Source organism: Natator depressus, chromosome 1 (assembly GCF_965152275.1).
Source record: "Natator depressus isolate rNatDep1 chromosome 1, rNatDep2.hap1, whole genome shotgun sequence".
NCBI lineage: Eukaryota > Metazoa > Chordata > Testudines > Cheloniidae > Natator > Natator depressus.
In genome coordinates, this window is record NC_134234.1 from 222,764,736 (window position 1) to 222,789,100 (window position 24,365).

Below are 24,365 nucleotides of genomic sequence, written 5' to 3' on the forward strand. Positions count from 1 at the left end.
AATTCTCTACGTGACTCACAAACCCTCTGCTATAATACAGGGGACATGTCTAGCCTGGATATCTGATTTTATGTTCTCTATATGAAGGTTGTGGGGTCTCCAATCCCAATCAGAAGGATAAATATGATTAAGCATTTGGGTGTTTTTAGTAAACTCTTTGGAACAGGGAAGATATTTTACTATGTTACTACAGTGCCAAACACAATGAGTCACCAATCTGGATTGGTACTTGATAGATATTACCATCATGCAATTAATCATAGAGGAGGCTGGCAACACCATTATTATTAAGATTATGAGACACTTCTCATTATCAGATCATGTTTTCAGTTGCTTGTAACTTTGACAAATATGTGGGCTGAAATTTTCCATGCCAGGTGTGTGCCTCGGGCTAGAACTTCAGCTGTTTCCAAGTATGAGGCTGGGAAAAACATATGTTGTCCATGCTAAAAAAAAAAAAAAAAAAATCTTTTATTTGGAAAGATATAGCACACCTGTACTTTGGAACAGGGATTTCAAATTTGGCAAATGAAAGGGAGGCCTTTGTGTTAGGATGTGGGAGAAGGGGAGATGGATCTGACGAGGAGCACTGGTACACAGGGACTACTGGGACTGTCTGGGCAAACAGACTTGGACAAGGTGCCTCGGAGAGGGAGGGTGACAATGAAATTGGACAAGGAGCCTGCGTAGGGAAATTTGAACTAGGAGCATCAACTGGAGGCGGTGTTGGGGGAAAGAGACAGATTAGATGAAGAGCTGGTAGAAGTGGGGGGGGGGGCAGACGGGGACTGGGTATGGATGTTGAAGTTGACTGGGACTGGGGTGGTGAGTCCAGAAGGGCAAGACTACCACTTGCTGGGCAACGATACGCCTCAGAAGTGAAGATGACTGGCTAGGAGAGGACAGGAATGGGACAAGGAGTCAGGGATGGGTGTAAGCATTATGATTAGGCTTGGAAAGATCAGATTTATCAGGAAATTTGGATTTCACCATACACACACGAAACAAAAAGTGTTTCCATTGATAATAATCCAGGCATGCACAGAGTAAGAAAAATGCTGCCTGAGAACTTAAGAGTTTGATTTAAGGATATTTATTTTGTATATTTTGACATGTGATGTTGACAATTTGTGTTTTAACTAGACCTGTCAATTTTTTTAGTTAATTGAGTGAGTTAACTGCTATTAATTAGCAGATTAAAAAAATGGCAATTAATTGCACTGTTAAACAATAGAATACCAATTGAAATTTATTAAATATTTTTGGATGTTTTTCTACATTTTCAAATATATTGATTTCTATTACAACACAGAATACAAAGTGTACAGTGCTCACTTTATACTATTTTTTATTACAAATATTTGCACTGTAAAAATGATAAACAAAATAGTATTTTTCAATTCACCTCATACAAATACTGTAGTGCAATCTCTTCATCGTGAAAGTGTAACTTACAAATGTGGATTTTTTTTTGGTTACATAACTGCACTCAAAAACAAAACAGTGTAAAATTTTAGAGCCTACAAGTCCACTCAGTCCCACTTCTTGTTCAGCCAATCGCTAAGACAAACAAGTTTGTTTACATTTACAGGAGATGCTGCTGACTGCTTCTTATTTACAATGTCATCAGAAAGTAAGAACAGGTCTTTGTATGACACTTTTTTTTTACACTTCGAATATTTGTAATCAAAAATATCAAGTGAGCACTGTACACTTTGTATTTTGTGTTGTAATTGAAATTAATATATTTGAAAATGTAAGGAACATCCAAAATATTTAAGTAAATGGTATTCTCTTATTAACAGTGTGATTAATCGTGATTTTTTTAATTGCGTGATTAATCGTGATTAATTTTTTTAATCACTTGACAGCCCTAGTTTTAACCATTATAAATCTGTAACTTTTTGACTCTACGTCTACTGTCATTAAATAATTATTGCCTGCTCCTGCAGTCTCCCACAACTATGAAAATTGAAAGTGATAAAATAGAAAAAAATCATCAATATTATCCATTGAAATTATATATAAAAATAGAATTCTGCCAAGCCTAATTACGATATAGTCTTTACTTACATGATCACATCTCCCTCCCCTCACTCTCCTCCCCCCAGGACTCCCTCATTCAGTGCATTGGGTGGCTGGTGCTCACTTAATGAGCAGCTATTTAATATTTTGTTTTCTCCTTCTTTTTCTGTGTGTGGCACCAGGCTTTATTTACTGCCCACTATGCATACCCTGCCCTGAAGATAGAATTATTAATTTCTTCATGAACTTTTCTGTGGCACTCATCACCATAGTATCCGAGTATCTCTCAGTCATTAATACATTTATTTTCACAACACCCTGTGAGATATGGGGATATTATTATCCACATTTTACAGATGAGGACTGAGGCACACAGAGATTACAGTCAAAAGTATCCACTAATTTTGGGTGCCCAAATTTCAGACACCTAGGCCCTGATTGTTCAGTGTAGCTAGAATTATAGAGTGTTTCTTATATTCACAGCACAGCTTCCTTTTACTTCAATTGCAACTGTAAGTGCTCAGTTCTTCTGCAAATCAGACCCCAGGGTCTCAAGTCAGGCACCCAGAACATGAGGCGCACACACAATTAGTGACCACCTTCTATCTCATTCACTACACACCTTCAAACTTCTGTAACAAATAAAGCAGGACTCCTGCTCTCCTTTGCTACACAGCCCTGCTGTATCTCCAAAGCACTATCCTGTGCACTGAATGAGGCAGGGGTCCTGTGAAAAAAAATACCCATGGGATCATGTATTAAAAACTGGATCATATTAATATGCAGAAGAGGGCTGAAACAGAGTTGCACAGGCATGAACAATTCCAGCATTTTCTAACTTTTGAGTGCTTGAGTTTACAACCTTAAATGTTCTTTTAACAGTTTGCGTGCAGTAAAAAATAATATTCAGAGGGTATACTGGGCCTTTTGTCTTATAGTAAATCATGATGGGGGGGGTGATGTTTGTGGATTGTACTTAGAGGGTATCAGGTCATAAGCTGCAGTACCTTGATGACAGTAAGAAGTTGGGATGTTGGGGCAGAGGTTTTTGGTCTGCACATGAAATAAAAGATGGAAGATGTAGGTTGGGCAGGTGGCTTATATGTAGTGAAGGAATTGGTGCAGTATGTTAAGTATGGGACAGTACAGTGAGATATATGCCTCATTTTGTGAATACTGGGAGAAGAGGTGAAAGGCTGTCCTGTTAATATGGGTGGATAAGGATCCAGAGCTGCGAGGGTAGAGTCTGGAGCACCTTGACTGTGTATTTCCAAATGTTTGTGAGGAGTTTTAAAGTGAAACCTTAACTCTGGTTTTTTCCATTCTGTTTATTTTAAATTACATTCTTTTAAGCCCCCCAAGTTATTAAATTTAGAGTGTAAACAATGTTGGGCAATGGTTTGTTTGAGGTCATCTGTGAATCATCTAGAACAGTGGTTCTCAATCTTTCTAGATACAGTACCCCTTTCAGGAGCATGATGTGTCTTGCATACCCCAAGTTTCACCTCACTTAAAAACTACTTACAAAATCAGGCAAAATATACAAAAAAGTGTGTCAGCACACTATTACTTGAAAAATTGTTTACTTTCTCATTTTTATCATATAATTATAAAATAAATCAACAGGAATATAAATATTGTACTTACAACGTTTCAGTGTACTGTATGTAGAGCACTATAAACAAGTAATTATCTGTATAAAATTTTAGTTTGTACTGGCTTTGCTAGTGCTTTCTATATAGCCTGTTGTAAAACTAAGCAAATATCTATATGAGTTGATGTACTCCCTTGAAGACCTCTGCGTACCCCTGGTTGAGAACCCCGATCTAGCACAACTTTAAGCACTATAACAAAGAAAGTATTTATAATCTTAACTCAAATTTAAGAATGCTATTTTCTGGAAATAAACATTAAAATTAAGGTCACAATCCTGCAATATGAAATGCCTGGGCAGAATGCTGTGGCTGCGCAGAACCCTTTGATTTCAATGTGGGGTCCACTCACATGTACCAAAGAGCAACATCAAAGCCATAATTTTATTGGCCTCTAAGGATGAGATTAAAAGAAACAGGAATATCTAACTCCACTATCAGTCCCATATTATATTTCCCCACCTTTTTCAGAGTTTAGAAATATTTCTTCATGCCCAACCCTATTCCTCAAGGAAGGGATACTCTTCACATCCCACTTTTAAAACTAGAAAGCCCCAAGGCACCAATCCAACAACGTGTTGTAAATGGGCAGACCCCTGTGCAATACATTGCAGGATTAAGGCCTTAATGAGTATTTATCTTATACCAAACAATTTAACAGGAGAAAAACATTGTTAGTGACAGAACCGAATTGTCATAATTCCATAAATTACAACGAAATATACTTTTCCATTTTTAATTACTAAACGATGGGAGTGAAATCGTAAATATTACTTCAAAGAACAGATATTTATCTCTTACCTCCACAGCAAATGATAGCAGCCACAAAAAGCGAAATGTCACTATCATCCAGCTCCAGTGCATTGAATTTCATTGCAAAATCAAACTTCGGCTCCATAATATCACAAAATGGCTTTCTTAGGCTTTTCAGGAACTCCCGAGTTATAAAGCCGTTTCCATAGGCTACTAGCATCCCATCTTTGTTCATTACAGAAGCTAGCATGGCAAAAATGGCTTCATAAACTCCATATTTTAACAGAGTCACTTGATCATTCAAATCAAGATTTGAGAAGCCAGGGATAGATTTGGCAAATTCAGTAAGTTCTGTTACAGTCTCTACAGATGTACACTGGCAACAATGGAAGATTCGAACTTCTGCTTCCTTGTTCTGGATTCCATTGGCTACCAGTTTTGCCACGAGAGTCTTCTCTGCCATACACAGTGTTTCCATGTCATGTATAACAAATGGCTACAGAGAAAGGTACCAATTAATCCATTTACAAAATAAATATTTTGAGGACTATTTAATTCCCCACACTGATCAGTCTTCAGCCATTAAAAGGATAAGGACCAGATTACTACTACTTATTTGGCACTTATGCAGATGTCATCCTGTGATGATTTGAGAAATCTATCTATACAGCTTACGAATTCTGGTTGCAATGGTCAAGTTGTTCTTATGAAAAACACTATCATGGAATGTCTCTATGTCAGTGTGTATCCGCCATTGCTGATGAATCTATCAGCACAACTCTCCCAGGCCTGGTCTAAATTTAAAACTTAGGATGACATAGCTATGGCACTCAGGGGTGTGAAAAATCCACACTGTTGAGTGCCATAGTTATACCAACCTAACCTTTGGTGTAGATGCAGCTAGGCTGAAGGAATGCCTCTGTTGCTCTAGCTACCATTGCTCTGAGAATGGAATTCCTACAGTGATGGAAAAATGCCCTCTGTCAGAGTAGCCTGCCACACTATAGCTATACCACTATAGCACAGCCATGGCCCCAGGCTAGAAACAATGGAAAGCAGTTAACATTAATGACTGTGCTCTGACTGGTCAATACGTATACTAAGGAGGTTGGCTGGAGCCGGGACAAGTCACTTCCTCCAGCTCATCTATAAGGAGTAAAGGGCTTGGAGAATGTAAAATTACCAGCAGCAGGACACAAGAACCAGGGACTAGTGGTGGGACATATGAACTTGAGGGACTCACAGAGCCATCTAGAAAGCTTTGGGCTAGAGACGGGGGGATAAGTTGGGCATGCTTTCATAGTGGGAGCAAGGGGGTTTAGCTATGTGAACAACCAAGGTTAGAGAAAACAAGCTCTATAAATCAGAAGTCAAGCCATGAGCTGCAGCAGGAGGATCTTGGACATCCCTAGAGTATCCAAATCCCAGTCCAAAGAATTCTCTGTAGTGATGAGAAAAAGTGTTGCCGGGAAATGTGTGGAGGATGTATTATTTTAATATAGATCTGTGTATTTCTTAAGTGGTTACGTAAAGAGCAGCGGCGGTTTAGAATTCTTCACAAAGTCAGTCCACATGTGTGTTATGTGTTGCACCTCTTAAGCGCTCTTAAAAAGAGTTAACCTGTGAACCTAAAACACCCACATGTCTACAGTTCCTTGGAGACTGTGTTAAAGTTATGAAAAGTTTGAGGGGTAAGTAGTGGTCCCCCAGGGGCTGGCCAGTTGGACTACAAGGTCTGTTGTCAGGAGGAGGTGCTAGACAAAGGGTCTGTACTACAAGAGTGTGCCTGGGACCCCCAGATAAGGGCAGTGCATGATCTCTATTCAGGCGCTGATGGCTTAAAGCACATAGAATCTAGTTGCTGGATGGCTTAAAGCACATGGAATCTAGTTGCTGCTCCTCACAGCAGTCTGGTGAACAGTCAAGAGGGGGCATTTGACTAGATCTGTGACATCACATTCACCTCAGAGGGATATTAGCTATGTAAGCGCTAAGGACTGTGGAATTTGACTATGAGGAATTCATTCAGTCATTTAAACATAGGTTGACACTTCACATATTTATGCAGTCCGCTTACAACTATCAGTGGAATTGGACTTTTGTATTGTTCTTGTAGTTCACTATTGAATTATTTATTTTAAGTTATATCTGTGCAACTGATCGTCTGCAGGAGCTCTAGCCATTATTCCTATTTAAGAAGGTTAGTGTTGGATTGTTATTACTGATAATGATTTTCAGGACACTAGAACAGTGTCTCACAAAGTAATAAAAATATTCAGCACTTAGCAAGAACTTTCTCCATGAATGAGGATGCTCTAAGTAAAGAAATCTGTGTAGTGCAAACTGAGGAGATGATTCCTTCAAAAATTAATTAAAAGCCACAATTTCTTAAACAGAGTGATCAGAGTTCAGGAAAATGATAACCAGACTATAAAGCCTCAAAATATTTTTGAAGAGCAAGAATTAGAAAAAAGGGCTAGCCATTAAGAAAAACTAGGTTTATGAAATGAATGAAGTTGACACCAGTTATAAATCTGGTTCCTTAAGTTAATCGAAGTATTTCCCATCTAAGGTAAGTAAACCATAGGGTGAAGTCCTTATTCAGTTCTCCTTCAGGCAAAACTCTCCTTGTAGTCAGTGACTTTTGCTGGAGTAAGGACTTCAAGATTTAACAGAGTGAAAAGGTTAATCTCTATTTAGATAACTGTAATATATTTCTTAGGAGTCAGTGATATCTCACTGGTACTTGTCCATCTTTGATCTGCTTATGGTAGCTACATTCTGCACCATTTCAGTACTTCTAAATATTATTAACATAACTTCCTGAGGGGCAAACAAAACATCCAAGTTTCTAAACCATTTAGAAGGTTTAACCTATTTTTTAAATACTGTGGGTCATTAAAGTTTAACACCTTTTCAGTATAAAATGCTGTTCTTTCAAGGTGGGGGGGTGGGGGGAGAAGTTTATTGCCAAATCCATCTTGGGACCCTAAGTTAATACTGCTACCTTGTCTCTAGGTAAAAGAGCTTGTAATTTCTGAAAATGAACTACAGTTGTGCCAAGAAGAAATGGTTACTCACCCTGTGCAGTAACTCTAGTTCTTCGAGATGTTTGTCCTTATGTGTGCTCCACTTCAGGTTCGCTAGTGTTCCCTGCGCTTTGGACTGGAAATTTCTGTGTTCGTCAGTCTCGTGCCCAGTGCAGTTGTTACATAGCACTGCATGGGCAAACTTCCCTCTGTTCCTTCTCTATTGCAGAGCCCCATCGCCGAGAACTCTGAAGCAGAGGGGACGGAGCGCAGGTAGTGGAGCACCCATAGGGGAACACATCTTGAAGAACCACAATTACTGCACAGGGGGAGTAACCATTCCTCCTCCTTCTTCAAGTAGCGTCCCCATGGGTGCTCTACGTGACTATGGAGCAGTGCCATCTAAGGTGGAAGAGGCTTCAGAGCCGAGTCCAATACGGTGGAAAATACAGTCGAGCTGAACACAGTATCAGAGATGGAGTCGTGAGTTATTGCGTAGTGTTGGGAGAATGTACGGATGGATGCCCTAATAGTGGCTCTACAGATGTTGATGATTGGTAGATTTTTGAAGAAGGCCATGGAAGTGGCAACAGAGCTTGCAGAATGAGCGTGAAAGTGAAGGTGGCTGAATGTTACATGACTGGTAACGAGTTAATGCAGTCTGATATCCACTTGGAAAGTCTCTGGTTAGAGACTGCTGACCCTTTTGATCTGTCTGCTATCGAGATGAATAACTTGTTGATCTTTCTGAAGGGCTTTGTTCCATCTAGACAAAATCCAGGGTATGCAGCAGTGTGTCCTGGGAATTCAGATGCGATTTGGGGTAGAAGACAGGCAAATGAATGGGTGATAGAGATGGAACTCAAAAGAGAGCTTAGGTAAGAATGTGAAGTGGGGCCGCAGTGTGACCTTGTCCTTAAAACACTGTGAAGGGGGAATATGCCATTAGGGCCTCTATTTCTCCAACCCATTGCACTATCAGGAATGCCATCTTCATTGCAAATGGAGCAGTGAGCGGGTAGCCAGAGGTTTAAAGGGCAGTCTTGTGAGGCATTTGAGGACCAGACTGAGGTCCGATACTGGGGTAGGGAACTGGACCGGAAGATAAAAGATTTCTCTTCCCATCCCTCCAAGGAATCTTGCTGTGGTCGGGTGGGTAAAGACAAAATAGCCCTCTGTTGGATGGTGAAAAGCCATGATGGCTGACAGGGAGACTCTTATGGAGCTCATCAATAGACCCGTGGTTTTCAGAGCTAGGGTACAGTCTAGTATATCCAGAAGCGATGTAGTCATTGGTGAAAGCTGCCCGTGGTCAAACCAACTGGCAAGCCACATCCATTTTTCAGAATACATGTAGTGAGTAGATTGTTTCCTACTGTGTAATATCACTCTTTTTATGTCCTCTGAGCAGGCTGCCTCGAATCACATGAGCCATCAACAACTATGCTTTGAGACCAAGCATCGTGACATTGGGATGAAAAAAATCTTCCTGCACTTTTACGAGACGAGATGGGGAGTGATGCAGAGAGTGATCAGAGGGCAGACAGATAGCTGTATCAGGTAAGAAAACCATGTTTGCCTGGGCCAAGTTGGACCTATTAGAATTACTCTGGCTCTGGCACTCTTTATTTTGAGCATAACTTTGGCTATTAGGAGAGTTGGCAGGAGTGCATACAGTAGGGTTGACATCCACTGAGGGTGAAAAGTGTCCCCTATGGATTGGTGACCCAATCTGCCCCTTGAGCAGAAGTGGCAAACAAGTCTATCTGGGGGGTACCGCACTGACAGAATCTGTGGTGTAATATGTTGGAGTCTATTTCCCACTTGTCTTGGAAGAAGTGTTTGCTGAGTGAGTCTGCAGTCACATTCTGAATGCCGAGGTGACAGTGAGCCTGTTTCATATGCACCAGTTCCAGAGTCTGATGCCTTGGTGCAAAAGGAAGAGGATCTTGCTCCTCCTTTCAGCAGCCAATTGTCCTGGTAAGAGAATACTTTCCTGCATAACTACCATCAACATGACCTTCAAAAAGACCCTCGAGGCAGATGATAAGCCAAAGGGGAGCAATCAGTATTGACAGTGGTCCTGGCTAACAATAAAATGGATAAACCATTTGTGGAATGGGTGGATAGTGATGTGGAAATATGAATCTTGAAAGTAGAGGACTGAGAACCAATTCCTTGCTCTAATGGAATTATCACTGTAAGCATCACTATTTTGAACTTCTGTGCCTTCACATAGGTGTTGAGTAGTTTCAGGTCTAGGATGGGTCTCCAACCTCCACTCTTTTTTGGTACCAGGAAATACTTGAATAAAGTCCCTTCCCTCTGTGCTATATGGAAACTGGTTCTATAGCCCCCATATATAAGAGTGTGTCTATATCTTGATGCATGCTGTCGTGAGAAGGGTCTCTGAAGAGGGATGGGTAGCATTGTTCATTGGTGGAAGTGAGGCAAAGTGGATTGTGGAGACCCACTTGTCTGTAGTGATAGACTCCCTGGCTCGACTTAAGTGGCGAAGGCAGTCGCAGAAGGGAGGAAGGCTGGTGAACCAGTGAAGCTGAAGAGGATGAGAATGGTAGTTCCTTGTAAGCTGTGCAGCAGGCTATAAAGGGCCACACAGGCAGGGAGAGGAGCCCCTCCCCAGCCCAGGCCCGCCAGAGCTGCCAGGGAGAGGAGCCTGACCCCAGCTAAGCCCAGCCCAGCTAGAGCTGCCATGGACTAGGAGAGGAGCCTCTGACCCGGCACCGAGCTGCTGCGGCGAGAGAGGGTTTGGGGAAGTCTTCTCTCCCTGCCGCAGCCCCGGGGCAGCCTGCACCCCAAATCCCTCATCCCCAGCCCCGAACCCAGAGCCCATGCTGCCCCGTAGTCCAACCCTCTGCCTTAGCCCCAAGCCCCCTCCCACACTCCAAACCTCACCACCATCACCTCCATATTGGTTCATGTAACAAAATTCATTCCACACATGGACGTAAAAAATTTGAGGAAACTCTGGTTCAGAGCCTCAATCACCACGTCAAAATTGCTGCTTGGTGTGTGAGGAAGGAGGCTGAGAAGTGGATGGTTTCCTTCTTTGAAACCTATGCCTTCTTTGGTGTGGCTCATACGTCCTCTAGGACAGTGGTCTCCAAACTTTTTGGCTCGCACACCCCAGGGTGAAGACTGGAAGACCAGCTGCAGACGCGCTGCTGACAGAAGAAGAACGGAAGACTTACCGCAGGTGGGCCGCCGGAGGGGAACACCAGCCGTGGACGTGCAGAGCTGCCGCCGAAGAAAAAATATGGCGGAGTGCCGTCCGGGGGCACTCCTGCTGCTGTGCACCCCCTGGGATCATCTCGTGCACCCCTGGGGGTGTGCGCACCCCAGTTTGGAGACCACTGCTCTCGGAGGGAAGGAATTGGACGGGGCAGAATCTCTGGACCATCTGAGATTTGCTGAGTTCTCTCTTGTATGTAGGAGTATAAATGCCAAAAGAATGCAAAGTCACTCTAGAATCCCTCGGTGGTTGCAGAGACTTGTCTGTGCTATCTGAAAACAGCTTACAGCTCCTCAACTGTATTCTGAATCTCCTTTGGGAAACTGGACAGCTGGAGCCAGAAGGCTTTTCTCATCACCACCACTGTAGTGACTGAATGGGAAGCAGTATCAGAAGCATTGAGGGAGCCTTGCAAGGTTGTCCTAGCAAGTAGTAGGCCATCCACAACAATTGCCTGGAATTGTTCCCTGTGTTCTTCCAGTAGATGATCGACAAATGAAGTTAGCAAAGTACCATGTCAATTATATCAAGCTATCAAAGCCTGATAACTGGCAATTCTAAACTGAAAGGAAGCTGAAGAGTAAGACTTTCTCCCTAGTAGGTCCAAGCGCTTATGGTCTTTGTCGTGAGGCATGGATTTAGGGTGGTGCTGCCCACCACATTCATTCACCGCATCCACCACCAAGGAGTTAGGTGAGGGATGGGAAATAAAATCTGAGTCCTTTGCTGAGACATAATAGTTCTTGTCCGTTCTTTTGCAGGTAGGCAGAATAGAAGCTGGAGCCAGATCTAAAAGAGCTGTCTAAAAGAGCCTCATTTACAGGTAAAGCTATGCATGCCAAAGAGGGTGAGTGAAGGATATATCAAGCACCTTATGATGAGGCTCTGTAACCTCCTTGAGGGGAATCTGCAAGGAGTCTGCAACTCTCTTGCTCAGATCCTGACAATGTTTTAAATCACCCACCAGGGATTGAGGAGGAGGCATGACTGCTTCATCTGTAGATGAAGAGGAAATGTTCCTGTAAGAGAAACCTCTTCACTGGCTTCCTGCTCCTCAAAAGAATCCTCTTGAGGGTCAGGTCCCCTGGAGGGAGCAGGTCATGCAGGATGCCTCTCTCTATGGTGGCTGGTACTGGATGATCTGGAAAATTCTTGGCAATAAGCCAAGGAGGCAATATGGCCAAGGAGGAGCTGCATAAGGCATACTAGGAGGCACCCAAGGGTGCTCATAACAGTGAGGTGTTGGTGGTAATCATGGGTTGCAAGTAGCTGCAGCTTCATCAGAAGCCTCTGGGAAGGGCCCTCTGAAGGACTGAGGAGACCACCTCTGGACTGATGCTTGTGATACCAAGGCAAGATCCTCCTCAGAATCCTCTTCCTCAGGTTCACTCAGGAATGGTGGAGCTCCTGGAGAGATCTGAGGTGAAATCATTTCAGGTGATCCTGATGTTCTTGGTACTGACAGCAAATCAGAGCTGAAGAGCCGAGTCAGGAGTCTCAGTTACAGCCAGGTCCTGGGGAAAAACAGAACTCTTGCAGCAACATGAGGAATATCAATACCAAGGCTCATGATGTCAGTCATGGCCGAGGACCCTGATGATACCACAGTCTTCAGGTGCTCAGAGGGAAGCACAGTGGTTGACAGAGCCGAAGATCTCATGTGCCCCAAGGAAGGCATGGTCGGAACCTCAGTGGACTTCTTCCATACTGAGGAAGCAGAGGAAGAGCTCTTCTTGCTGCCTCGATCTGATAATGGTACCAAGGGTCTCTCTGGCCCCGTGGCCTTGTGATCTAGCTGTACCATGGGTACCTGAGGAACTGAGAGCCGGGTACCTGAATGGGGTGCTGGAGTAGCTGAGTGAACCAATAACCTTGACTTTTTAGAGGTAAAATCTCTATGTGGCGAACACTTTCTTTTGAGGACTTGAGAGAAAAGTCCTGTATCTTCCTCTTGGGTGCCCTGGAACTGTGGGACTCCAAGGCAGCAGACTTGCTTGGGGACTGACATATGGGGGGTCCCTTGGCCTGGGTTGGAGGTCGGACATAGAGAGCTCTCCATCACGAGGAAGCGAAGCTTTAGTTCTGTTTTTTCTGGCTCTTGATTTAAAGGCCAGACAAAAACTGCACTTTTGAGCAACAGATACAGAGGGAATGTCTGGGGCTGCCTGGGATTGCCTCCTGGCACGACAAACATAGCTTGAAGCCAGGAGAACTGGGCATCACCCCCCAGTCAGAAAAAAATGTCAGATCTAAAGTCTATATAAATAGTACATAGAAAAAATATTAAAAAAAAGAAAAAGAAAAAAGCTATAATAGTAGTATATACTAACTATGGAAAAATTAACACTAACACTACAACAATCACCAAGAGAGAAAAATAGAGTTGAGGAAATCTATATAGGACAACTGCTAAAACGCCGTCTCAGCCAGAGGTGGTTGAGGGTGGCTTGCCCACGCTGTGCTATATAACAGCAGCGGGGGGGATGAGACTGACAAACGCATGTGCAGGCTGAGCAGACTCTGCTATGAGAAATCTCAGGTCAAAGGCACAGCGGACCTAGAGTGGAGCACCTGTAAGAACGTTACTTGAAGAAGAATCAGAATTTATTGAAATTAACTGCTAAAGTACTGTTCAGCAACAAGTAAGCTGGATTCCCATCACCATCAACTGAACCTGAAGGGCCCATGTTTAAAAATAATAAAACCCTGTCAAATAAAAAATATTAAAAGGCATATTCTCCAAGTGTTAGCAGGTATGAATGAACTCTCCTCTGACATCTAGCAATGAGCTGAGGGAAGAGACTTCAGGAACAGAATGTGTTTGCATAGATATGCCTACTTGCCTAGGTGCGTAGCATAGGGTGACCGGATAGAAAGTGTGAAAAATCAGGACAGGGGGTGGGGGGGTAAATAGGCACCTACATAAGAAAAAGCCCCAAATATTGGGACTGTCCCTATAAAATCAGGACATCTGGTCACCCTAGCATAGCATGATGAAGCTGCTTTGCTAAAATTATCACTTTTGGCTGATGTTGGGCAGCAGAACTGTACTTAGCATGCCTGGATTGCAGGGGTCACCTTAAATGGAACTTCACTCACTAAGCATGATAGGGATGACAAATACCAGTAAAGAAGAGACAGGTGGGGTCAGATGTTCCTACATGGTAGTATGGACTCTACCCAAAGAATCCTACACACCATTTGACTTTCCGCTCTCCAGTGTTTAAAGACAGAGCTAATTAGACTCAATTGAGAGTCACTGTTGCTGTGCAGCGATTACCAGAGCTGAATCACTGATGATCAGGTCTAGAAGCTATGCCTTAGACCTGGTGTAGGCACAGTGGTGAGAGGAAAGAAAATCCAGAGACAAGCGGTGGAGGCAGCAGCAAACAACCAGTTGCAGAGGCAGACAGCAACCACAGAGACATTGCTTGATTACTCCTCCCCCTTTGTTGGAATGGGAGGTGAACCCCTGTGAACACATCTCTGAACTTTCGGTCTCTGCTAACCAAGGACAGCCAACTGTGAGTAGGATGCAGCAGAGGGGTGTATGTGATTCCTTAAAGGGTCATTTGTTTGTCAGACTTTTCCACCACAAGGTGGAAAACTTAGGCAAAGAACACTGCTCATCACATTGTGGGGTCAGGTTTTGCTTATGGTTGCATGCTTTTGAATGCAGTTGTGGTGTTTTCCCAAACTTATGCTTGGTTTCCCTTCCCTTTTATTAACAGTTCTCTTTTGTTATACACAGACTTAGTGCTTGCTAGTGGGGAAGTAGTGCCTCTCAGAGGCGCTCACGGGTGGTTATTACATTTTCCCAGATCATTGGGTGGAGGCTTGAGCTGGTTCTGTTTTGAATGGTTAAGAAGAACCCCTCAATATTGAAGGTGACCCTTGTTGCTGCTGACTCCACTTCACAGAAGGGTTACACAAGGAAAGACTTTGTTAAATAATCTAAATCCTCTTCTTTCCCATGTACGGGGGGAAATATATTTTATTTATGAATATACAAGCTCTGATTCTCCACTGTCTTGTTCATGTACATCTACCCCAAGTAAGTGCAAAATGCTATCATTGGTATGAGTAGAGATTTCTGGATTTGGCAATTTGTACATCAATTTTGCACAGATATAAATGAATACACAAAATGCAAGGTCTAGAAATTCAGGTCCACTGCACCTACAGTAGATACATAACCAGATGTCTTGATTATAACTTATGAAGAGTTTGTGAAGTACTGGGTGCAGGTCCATACTATGTGTTTTAGATTTTTGTAGGCCCCTAACCTGCAATGAAATTAAGCACATGCTTAATTTAAAGCATGTGAACAGTTCCATGAAAGTCAGTGGGACAATTTATGTGCTTAAGTGCTTTACTGACTGGGTACACACAATGGGATGGCAGAGCGCTAACGTATCAAGGATACCACAAGAGAACCATTGATTAACTCATAAGAGAAACAAATATTACACAATTTCCTACAAAATAGTAATGATTTTGGTACTCCTGAGTAAGAATCAGATAGTGTTCACCACTTAATATAAGAGACTGGCTAGGTTATATTTGAAGAAAAATAAGCTCCATAATAAAAATCAAATTCCTTTTCAACCTTGTTCACTTCCCCCTTCAAAGGAAACCATAAAATTAGAGTAGGGAAAATGTGTGGATCAGTGCCTAGAGCTGGAAAATAAGACTCAGGAGACCTGCATTCTGTTGCCAACTCTGTCACTAAGTCTCTCTTTGTGATCCTGGATCAAGGCACAACCTTTCTATGCCATGGTTTCCTCATTTGTATAAATGCTGATAACAATACTTACCTCTGCAAAGAACGTTGATATCTGTGGATGAAAAGTGTTATACAAATTCTAAATTTTATTACCATTATTATAGTCTTAATGGGAAATAAATACATTTTTTCCCAATACTAAAACAAGTCAGAAGTCAGATATCACATTTCATTTTCTGATAACTAAATTTACTTCCCCCACCATTTAGCCCCTTATCACATGGTGACATTGGCCCTTTAAGAGGGAGCAGCACATTCCAATTTGGCCAATTAACTGGATTTAAAAGAGGGCACTTGAGCCCTAGGGAAACAGAGACCTGGTGAGTCAGGGCTGCCTGGGAGGAGAAGCTTGAGTGTGAGATAAAAGCTGGCACAAACTATATGTGATCCCTGGGAGAAGGCAGGAGAGCAGTGGAGGAGTTTGCTGGCCGGCATCCCCAAGCCAGAGAGCCAGGGCGGTAGGGCTGAAGGCCAGGGAGCAGCAAAGGGAGTTGCCTGCTGGCCCTAAGCTGAAGAGTCAGAGCCAAAGGCCAAAAGCAGAGGAGGAGCTTACCTGCTAACATCTCCAGGGCTGGAGAACTGAACCCAGAGGAACAAAGAGGGCCAGGGGGAGTGAGGGATGCTCCCTTGGCAAGAGAGGCTGTGGCTGTTTCTGCATGGAAGAGTGGGGTTGCACGCCAGCTGGAAGGGCTGGGGTGGCTGTCCAGGGCCAGAGGAAGAGCAGAGGACTGACAGGGTCTGGGTGTGGTCAAAGTGGCTGGTGTGTTGTATAGGGCATATTGAGGGACTAGCTGTTGGGATCTTAATCACTATTTAAACTGAGCGTGATAAATGAATTTTATTTTGGGACTATTGTTATGGACTATTTTGCATAAAATTTTAATAATAAACCAGTCCAACAGAGGGGTATTATTGAGAGAGCAGAGCTTCCATGGAATTAGTAGGTTATGAGAGGGGGAAACGAGGGTTACAAGAAGCAGTGTGCCACAGCCACGAGGGAGTGCTCAGGAGGTGGCCAACCCTATTATGCTGCTCTATATCATCTAGTAGTTTACTGAGATCTTTCTTTTACAAGTTAACCACAACTTTATTTTCTAAAGCTTCCCATTATACTGATCTTACATATCAAAGACCAGATTTACGACAGGTACTACTTTTTCATAGTTCAGGTCTACCACATAGTAGTACACCACTTATTCCTAAATGATTTGCTTAAGAATTCTACAGTTCATTGTATTACCATCAATACATTTTAGCACCACAATAAAATTAAAGCAAAAAACACGTACTGGATTGTTATTGGTTTTCCCTGCAAGGATGACTCTGGCTTTGATCTTGTTCATATTGAAGTTTTTCAAATAGGCCTCATAAATTCTCTTGGCAAGAGATTTAAGATCTGCCATTTCTGAATCTTCCACATCTTGTTCACCTGTTAGAATTTCTGCTTTCAACTTTGCCTTCTCAGACCTTGGCATTCGTCCAAACCGAATTGCTGGTAGAAACACAATTATGGAACAAATACATAAATTCTACATAAGTCTATACTTTTTTCCCTCCCTGAATACAGCAGTCAGATTTCTATCTAGAAGGAGTAATGACTATTCGAGGCAGCCTGTCCTACCTATAAAGCCATGAATTAAATAAGACAGCCCTTCCCCACATAATTAGTCCCTGATTATTAAATCACCAATCTCCAATGAGGATAATCAAATGTCATGCTTCAGAGCATAAGCTGATAGCTGCAGTGGTCCAGAATTAATGCACTCTGCTCTATGCAGAGGGGAAAGGGCAATGTACTACTAACTGTTTGACTTCAGTTGAAGCATCCTATTCTAGCCATGTTGGCAGGAGACTAAACCGGACTAGAAATTTATTTAATGATTATACACTTGCTGTGAAAGATTGGAAGACAGCCAGTAGACCTATGTCCCATAAATAAAATTTGGAACACTCAGATCAAGTACTACCCCAAATTACTAAATTCACTATATTTTTAAATCCTCAGAAGACATGGGATGCTTGAATACAAATATATTCATCCGCATATAAAACAAGCTCCAAAATGCAAACAATGTCTTGCACATAAGGAAGTAATAGAATAAAAAGTTAAAGTTTTTTAAAATAATATTAATGACAATTGCATTTCAGACACATTTCAGACACACACTAAGTATTTAACTGTAGATTTATTCTACTTGGTGACAAACAAAATTGAAATGATTTTAGAATATTTAGAGGACCAGACAAACAAATAGCAACTATAAAGTTCGGATATATTTTCTGGAAATGAAAGGCGATTTTCTGATGACCCCATAGTAAAAGTTGTAAAAGTGAACTAATACATACTTTTAGTGACCTTTCATTTTGTTGATCAAATTGAATTACACATCAGAGGAGAAATCTCACAAACACGCATTCTTAAGCTAGCCTTCAATATTTTTTTCTCATTCCCAGTCAAGCATGCTTACATGCCTCTTCCGCACTTAATTTTTGAAAGGGAGCCTTTTGGTTTTTGGGGGGAAAAATGACCTTTAAAACTTGTCCATACACCGTGCACCTAAAACGTGATTATTCCAGAGCAGAGGAAAAGAAGGAAAGCAAAACACAAATGAACCCCACTAATTAGACCTTGATCCTGTACTGAGAACAAAATCCTGCACCCAAGAATTCTCAATGCAGGATCAGGGCCTCATTTTAATACACGGTAAACACCTGAGACTGAATCCTGTAACACTTGCTCACACAAGTAACTCTGTGGAACTACTCATGTGAGTAAAATTATTCACATGCCTGCTTGCGGAACTGGGAACAAATTATTAAGGGCACTCTTACCTACCATTATGTGACATTCCAACTGAAAGGCACTTTTGAAAACGACAGTATTGGCACTTATTACGATTTTTTTTCTGTATTTTGCAGGTACGATCACATTTATCATAGATGAGTTTAAGTCGAATTGTTCTCCTAAAAAATCCCTGTAAAATGTTTAAGAGAACATTATATATTGTCAAAAAGTGAGCTAATCTAAGTCTTCCAATAAATCTTAATCATATCACTACATTTTCTCTTTTCTTTCTGTCTTATTTTTCCACAGTTGACACTTACAGAAACTAAAGATAAATGTTAATCTAGATAAATAAGTAAAGTATGATGTGTCAAAATGCAACAGTTTCCTACTTCACTAAATACAGCATTACATGGAGGCCAGATTCGCACCTGCACTGAGTTTACACTTGGCACAGATAGAATGTGGGGGGTGGGAAAGGTAGCTTTAAGCCTCCTTTCTGCACTCCTGATCCTTTGCAGGCTGTGGGGACCAAGATGCCTCTTAAGGTAATATCAGAGCAGCCTTTAAGGATCAAGCAGAACAACCATGCACTGTGCCCTGCACCGTCTTACCCTAGCATACCCTTTGCCAGCCCCCTCTCCCTGTGAGAGGGAATCCTCATCTGCCATACACGTACATGCACACACACACCGCAACAGATGGTTACATGAAGGAAGAGCACATGTTAACAGCAGGAAGAGTTGGGGATGCACAGGAAAGTGCAAGGGTGTAGAGGAAGAGCTAAGCACAGGCACATGGGCACCAGAGAAAAGCCAATAAATGATCTTACCATGATGTTCTGAGTGACCCTGCAATGAAATACTAGACTCTACAAACACTGCTACACAGCGCTGTGTCATGATAAGACGTTGTGATGTGTGAAGCAAGATGTTGCACTGCCAGCATGTCACAAAGTGCCACATTTGATCATGACCTATTTCTCTAACTCTAAAAGAATGAGTGCAAATCTTCAGATTTGAATTTAGAATTATTCTACCAATTCCAGAACATTAATCCACAAAACTCTACATTTGAACCTTATTATCCTAACCCAAGAGTTAAGATTGAGTGATTGTAAACATTTTTGAATGTTTTAAAATTGCTTCACTTTCTCAAGTCCTGTTATGTGATGCAGAAAAAACCAAAAAAACTAGACATACGTGAGAAAATAAAATATAAAACCTTTATATCTTTTTGGTCATCTATCCTATACTTCAAAGACTGATGGTAAGCATGTTTGGCTTTGTGACCATGTACTGGTTCCAAATTTATAATCAATAAAACACTGTACTAAAAGCGATTCAGTTAGGATGTGGTGGTGATGAGGCATTCAGGATTTGTTCATTGGAAATATAATGGAAATGTATCAAATTCACATGGTTCCCATAGCATATTCCCAACACAAATAAAACACTAATGGAACATTTTTTTATTCCTTTTAAATTATTTTAATCTCTAATGATAACTAGTTCTTTTCACAAAAGCACTACTTATAATCATCATCAACTGCCTTTCTTGAAGAAGTTCTAGTATCCAATTATGGTACCAGACAAAAATACTTCTTGAGAAGATCACAAGTGACTTTTTTATTTAAATTGTGTTTTCTTTTTACAATTAGATTGATTTTAATTACATTTACAAAGCAACTATGTTTTTTCTTCATATAACCCTGTAAATAAAGCAATATGGTTTAGGCTATTAAAAAAAATCAACTGTACCTTACAACCTTCACAAGCATGTACTCCATAATGGAAGCCTGAGGCTTTGTCCCCACAAATTCTACATTCAATGTTTAATGCTCCACTGGGTGATTCATCTATGCTACCTGGAATTGTGGCAAAATTAATGGATGAAGGACTTGATGCTGGTGAAAGGGTATCTAAAAGAAAAAGGAACACTCATAAATTCTGTACTACCAAAATCAATACCAGTTCTGTGCTAAATTTCATCCACATAGGAAAGTTTATTTTAAAAGCCTGAAATAAAAAATCATTACATGCACTATTAATTTAACAGTAACAAATCTGTTTGAAAACTAGCTCATGCTTCTATTAATAGTGCACCAAACAAATACAGGGTCTGTACAGCTAATGACGATGACACATACAATGCACACACAAAAGGATAGGAGAGCTAAGAGCCAGAACCAAAGAAGTTGTAGTGGTATTTCAACAACAGTTCGTAAGTATGCACAGAAAATTTAGAATAATTTAGATTGTGATCCAAAAGTATCTAACTAAAGCTTTGAAATCACTCGTTAAATGAATGACTATTTCATGTTTGCAAGGGAATTTATTCATTATAATTCTCTGTAATTATCTATTTTTCAGATGTTTTACTAGTTATAAAATAATGTAAGTTATAAATGAAAGAATGGCACTGGCCAAACAGACTGATACATGTTGCTGGGGCAAAGCCCATGGACCAGATCCTCAAAGTATCATCATAATGCCCAGGCAGCCAATGGACCACCCTTTCTCTATGGTTATAATCAGCACAGCTGGCCATTACATCTTCTGCCCAGGATACTTCCAGACACATGCTTTAGTTTAGCCTACTCAGGTCAGAGTCAGACCTGCTGTTACGGAAAGACAGCAAACATACCTTCCTGGTTAAAGCCCCCAGGTCAGCAGAACATTTAAGCACATGCTTATCTTTAAGCATGTGTTTAAAGTCCCATTTTAGTTCAGTGGGACTATTCATGTACTTGTGAACTAGGGCCTAAGACAGGAGATGCTGCACTTCTAATGCCATTCTGAAGAGTCTGCCCTTTGCCAGAGGAGTGAAAACAGGCCATATGATTAAACTGCAGTGAGGCTAAAGAGAAGCTTCAAAAGGAAGACAAACTAGGGATCACAATGTAGATGATCTGACAATCAAAACCTTCTTTGACTGACTGTGCTGCCTTGCCTCTCTAAATGTGAGGAAAACAATGCTCAACAACTCAAATAGTAAAATAACTAAGCAGAAACTGTTCCATGGTCATCTGTAAAATTTAACCATCTTGCAAAATTAAAACGCTTCACTTTGAACCACCTCCAAAAACACCAAAAAACCCCCATAAGAACAGAAGAGTTGCCATACTGGGTCAGACCATGGTCTATCTTGCTCAGAACCCTGTCTCCAACAGTGGCCCAAACCAGAGCTTCAAGGAGAGCATACAGAACAGGGCAATTATGGAATGATTCTGGTAGTCAGAGGTTTAGGGCTGCATCCCTGACCATCTTGGCTAATAGCCATTGATGGACCAATCCTCTATAAACTTAACTTGTTCTTGTTTAACCCAGTTATACTGCTGGCCATCACAACATCCTCTGCAATGAATTCCACAGGTTAGTTGTGTGTTGTATGAAAGAGTACTACTTTGTTTCTATTAAACCTGCTGCCTATTAATTTTATCAGGTGACCCCCGGTTGTTGCACTGCATGAAGGGATAAATAACATTTTTCTATTCACTTTTTCCACATCAATTATGATTTTATACACCTCTATCATATCCCCACTTTGTCGTCTCTCTCTCAAAAAAGATGAGCAGCCCTCATCTTTTTAGTCTCACCTCACACGGAAACTGTTTCATAACCTTGATTAACCTTTGTTGTCTTTCTCTGAACTTTTCCGAGTTGAATAATATCCTTTTTTGAAATGGGACGACCAGAACTGGACACAGTATTCAAGGTGTGGGCTTAGCATGGATTTATATAGGCTCATTATGATATTTTTGGTCTTATTTTCCATCCCTTTCCTAACAGTTCTTAACATACGATTAGCCTTTTTCTCCGCTGCTATTCATTGAGCAGAAGTTTTCAGAGAACTATCCACAATGACTCTAAGGGATCTCTTTCTTAGGCAGTAACAGCTAATTTAGATCCCATCATTGTGTATGTATAGTTGGGATTATTTTTTCAAATGTTCATTACTTTGCATTTACCAACATTCAATTTCATCTGCCATTTTGTTGCCCAGTGACCCAGTTTTGTGAGATCCTAGGAGATAGCGCTCCCCCTTTCATAAATTCATCCCTAAGGGATATCGCCACCCAAACCATGAGCTTCTCCGCACCAATCCTCTGCAACAGTGATACTCAATAGGCAGCCCGTGGGCCAAATGTTGCCCACCAAGGCTTCCTGCATGGCCCATTAGCTCATCTTTAAAAAATGTTTATCATTAAATTCACAAACAGAGATGTGCTGCCTATCATTTGCCTACAACTTCTTTAGTAAGTAACTTACCCGAGCAAAAATTAAGCACTGCTTACTAGATCTTAAGTTCTTGCGATAGCATCGGCTATGATTGAGCTAGGATGTCATCCATTTTTTCATTAGTGATGGAAATGGAGTAAAAAATGAGTGAGAGTGGGAGTAAAATGTTGCAAAGTTGACAGTGAAAACCAAGCTTTTAACCCAAACTGGACAGTGGATTTTCTTTTTAATATGCCACCTCATTTAAATGCAAAACCTTTGGTGTTTAATATGCCAAACCACTGTATCCATCTGTAAAGTCACCCACGTGAGGTGCCACTTTGAATCAAAGCACAGTAATTTTAACAAAAAAATAAAAACAAAACAAAAAAAGGAAAAAGCAATAGCTGCTTCTCTTCAGATAATGTTGGTACTAGCTAAAAAGAAAAAGCCTTTCTTGGCTGCCGAGCTTGTGAAGGAGTACACGCTGGAAATGCTGGAGGAGCTTTTTGTCAGAGATAAAAAAAAGATGACATTGTGAACCATGTGAAGCAAGTTCCCCTATTTGATTCCACAGCAATGTGAATATTGGAGGTAATGTACAAGGATTGTTTGTCATCACTGCTTTCTGATTTAAAAAACACCAAATACATGTCTCTTGCAAGCGATTTAAGTGACATGGCCCAGCTATTGTTGTTTGTTAGATTTTATGATGGTGAAATTTTCAAGGAAGAATTTTTGTGCTTAGTACAATTAGAAACCTACACCACAGGCAAGATCATTTTTGAAAAGGTAAAAGGCTTTTTTGAAAAAAAAAAATGGTATAGATCTGCAGAAAGTAAACTTGCTTGTTACAGATGGAGGTCCCTCTATGACACAGAAAGAGAAGGGCTTTGCTTCACATTTGGCACCGATACACCCTTCATTAAAAACACTTCACTGAATCATTCACCAGACTGTCCTGTAAATTTACACCAGTAAATTGTCTGGGGACTTGAAAAAAAAACAACAACAATGGGTATTGTGATGAGATTAGCGAACTACATATGCTCAAGTTCTAGCTTGCAACGTTGTCTTTTTAAAGGTCTTTACAAGATGTTTCAGCCGAATACAGTGATCTGTTGCACAACAACGTTTACTGGTTAAGTAGGAAGCGCGCGTTAAAGAGGTTTTGTGCGCTTCAAAAAGAAATAATCACAAGACCAACAAGGCATGTGAGTTCCTTGAATTTATGAATGATGTCTCCTCTATGTCACAGGTAGCTTTCTGTGCAATATACTGGTCACTTGAATTGCCTCAACTTCCAGCTCCAAGGCCATGAAAACAGTGTCGGAGGTCTGAAAAAGGGTGTGCTTTCAGAAGAATCTTAAAACGTTTCAGACAAACTTAATAGGAAAGATGTTGCACTTTCCCACATTGTGTGTTGTTGCTTACAGATGAAACTTCAATGAAAACGATGCAAGAATTCCTAAACAATCCGATCGCAAATTTTTAAATGTGATTTGAGAATTTTAAAATTCCAAAGGATTCGTTTTTGTTTGTTCATGATCCGTTTGTGGCAACTGCCGATGGACCTTGCCTTTCAGAAGCAAAGAACATTCTTGATTCAACGGATGAAGGTGACTTAATTAGAAATTGTAAAACTCCAGAGGTCAGATGTCTTCAAGGCAAAATTCCGAGAAGTGGGACTTTGTGATTTCTGGATTCAATATGCAGACCAGTTTCAGAATAGCCAGAATCTAGCCATCTATCTTTTAACAATGTTCAGATCAACGTACTTCTGTGAATCTGGGTTTGCTAACGTGACTATTAAAACCAACATCGCAATCACCTGGCAGATAAGCATCTTCACCAGTGCATGC

At 41.2% G+C, this 24,365-nt stretch overlaps 1 protein-coding gene across 1 annotated transcript in view; it reads right to left on the reverse strand.

Moving 5' to 3' along the window:
* PPARA (peroxisome proliferator activated receptor alpha) overlaps positions 1–24,365 on the reverse strand; it is a 42,518-nt gene that overhangs the window by 10,769 nt on the left and 7,384 nt on the right. Inside the window, 4 exon segments of the mRNA XM_074936409.1 lie at positions 4,479–4,926; positions 16,788–16,990; positions 18,335–18,473; positions 20,044–20,204. Of these exon segments, the coding sequence (XP_074792510.1) occupies positions 4,479–4,926; positions 16,788–16,990; positions 18,335–18,473; positions 20,044–20,204 (951 nt within the window).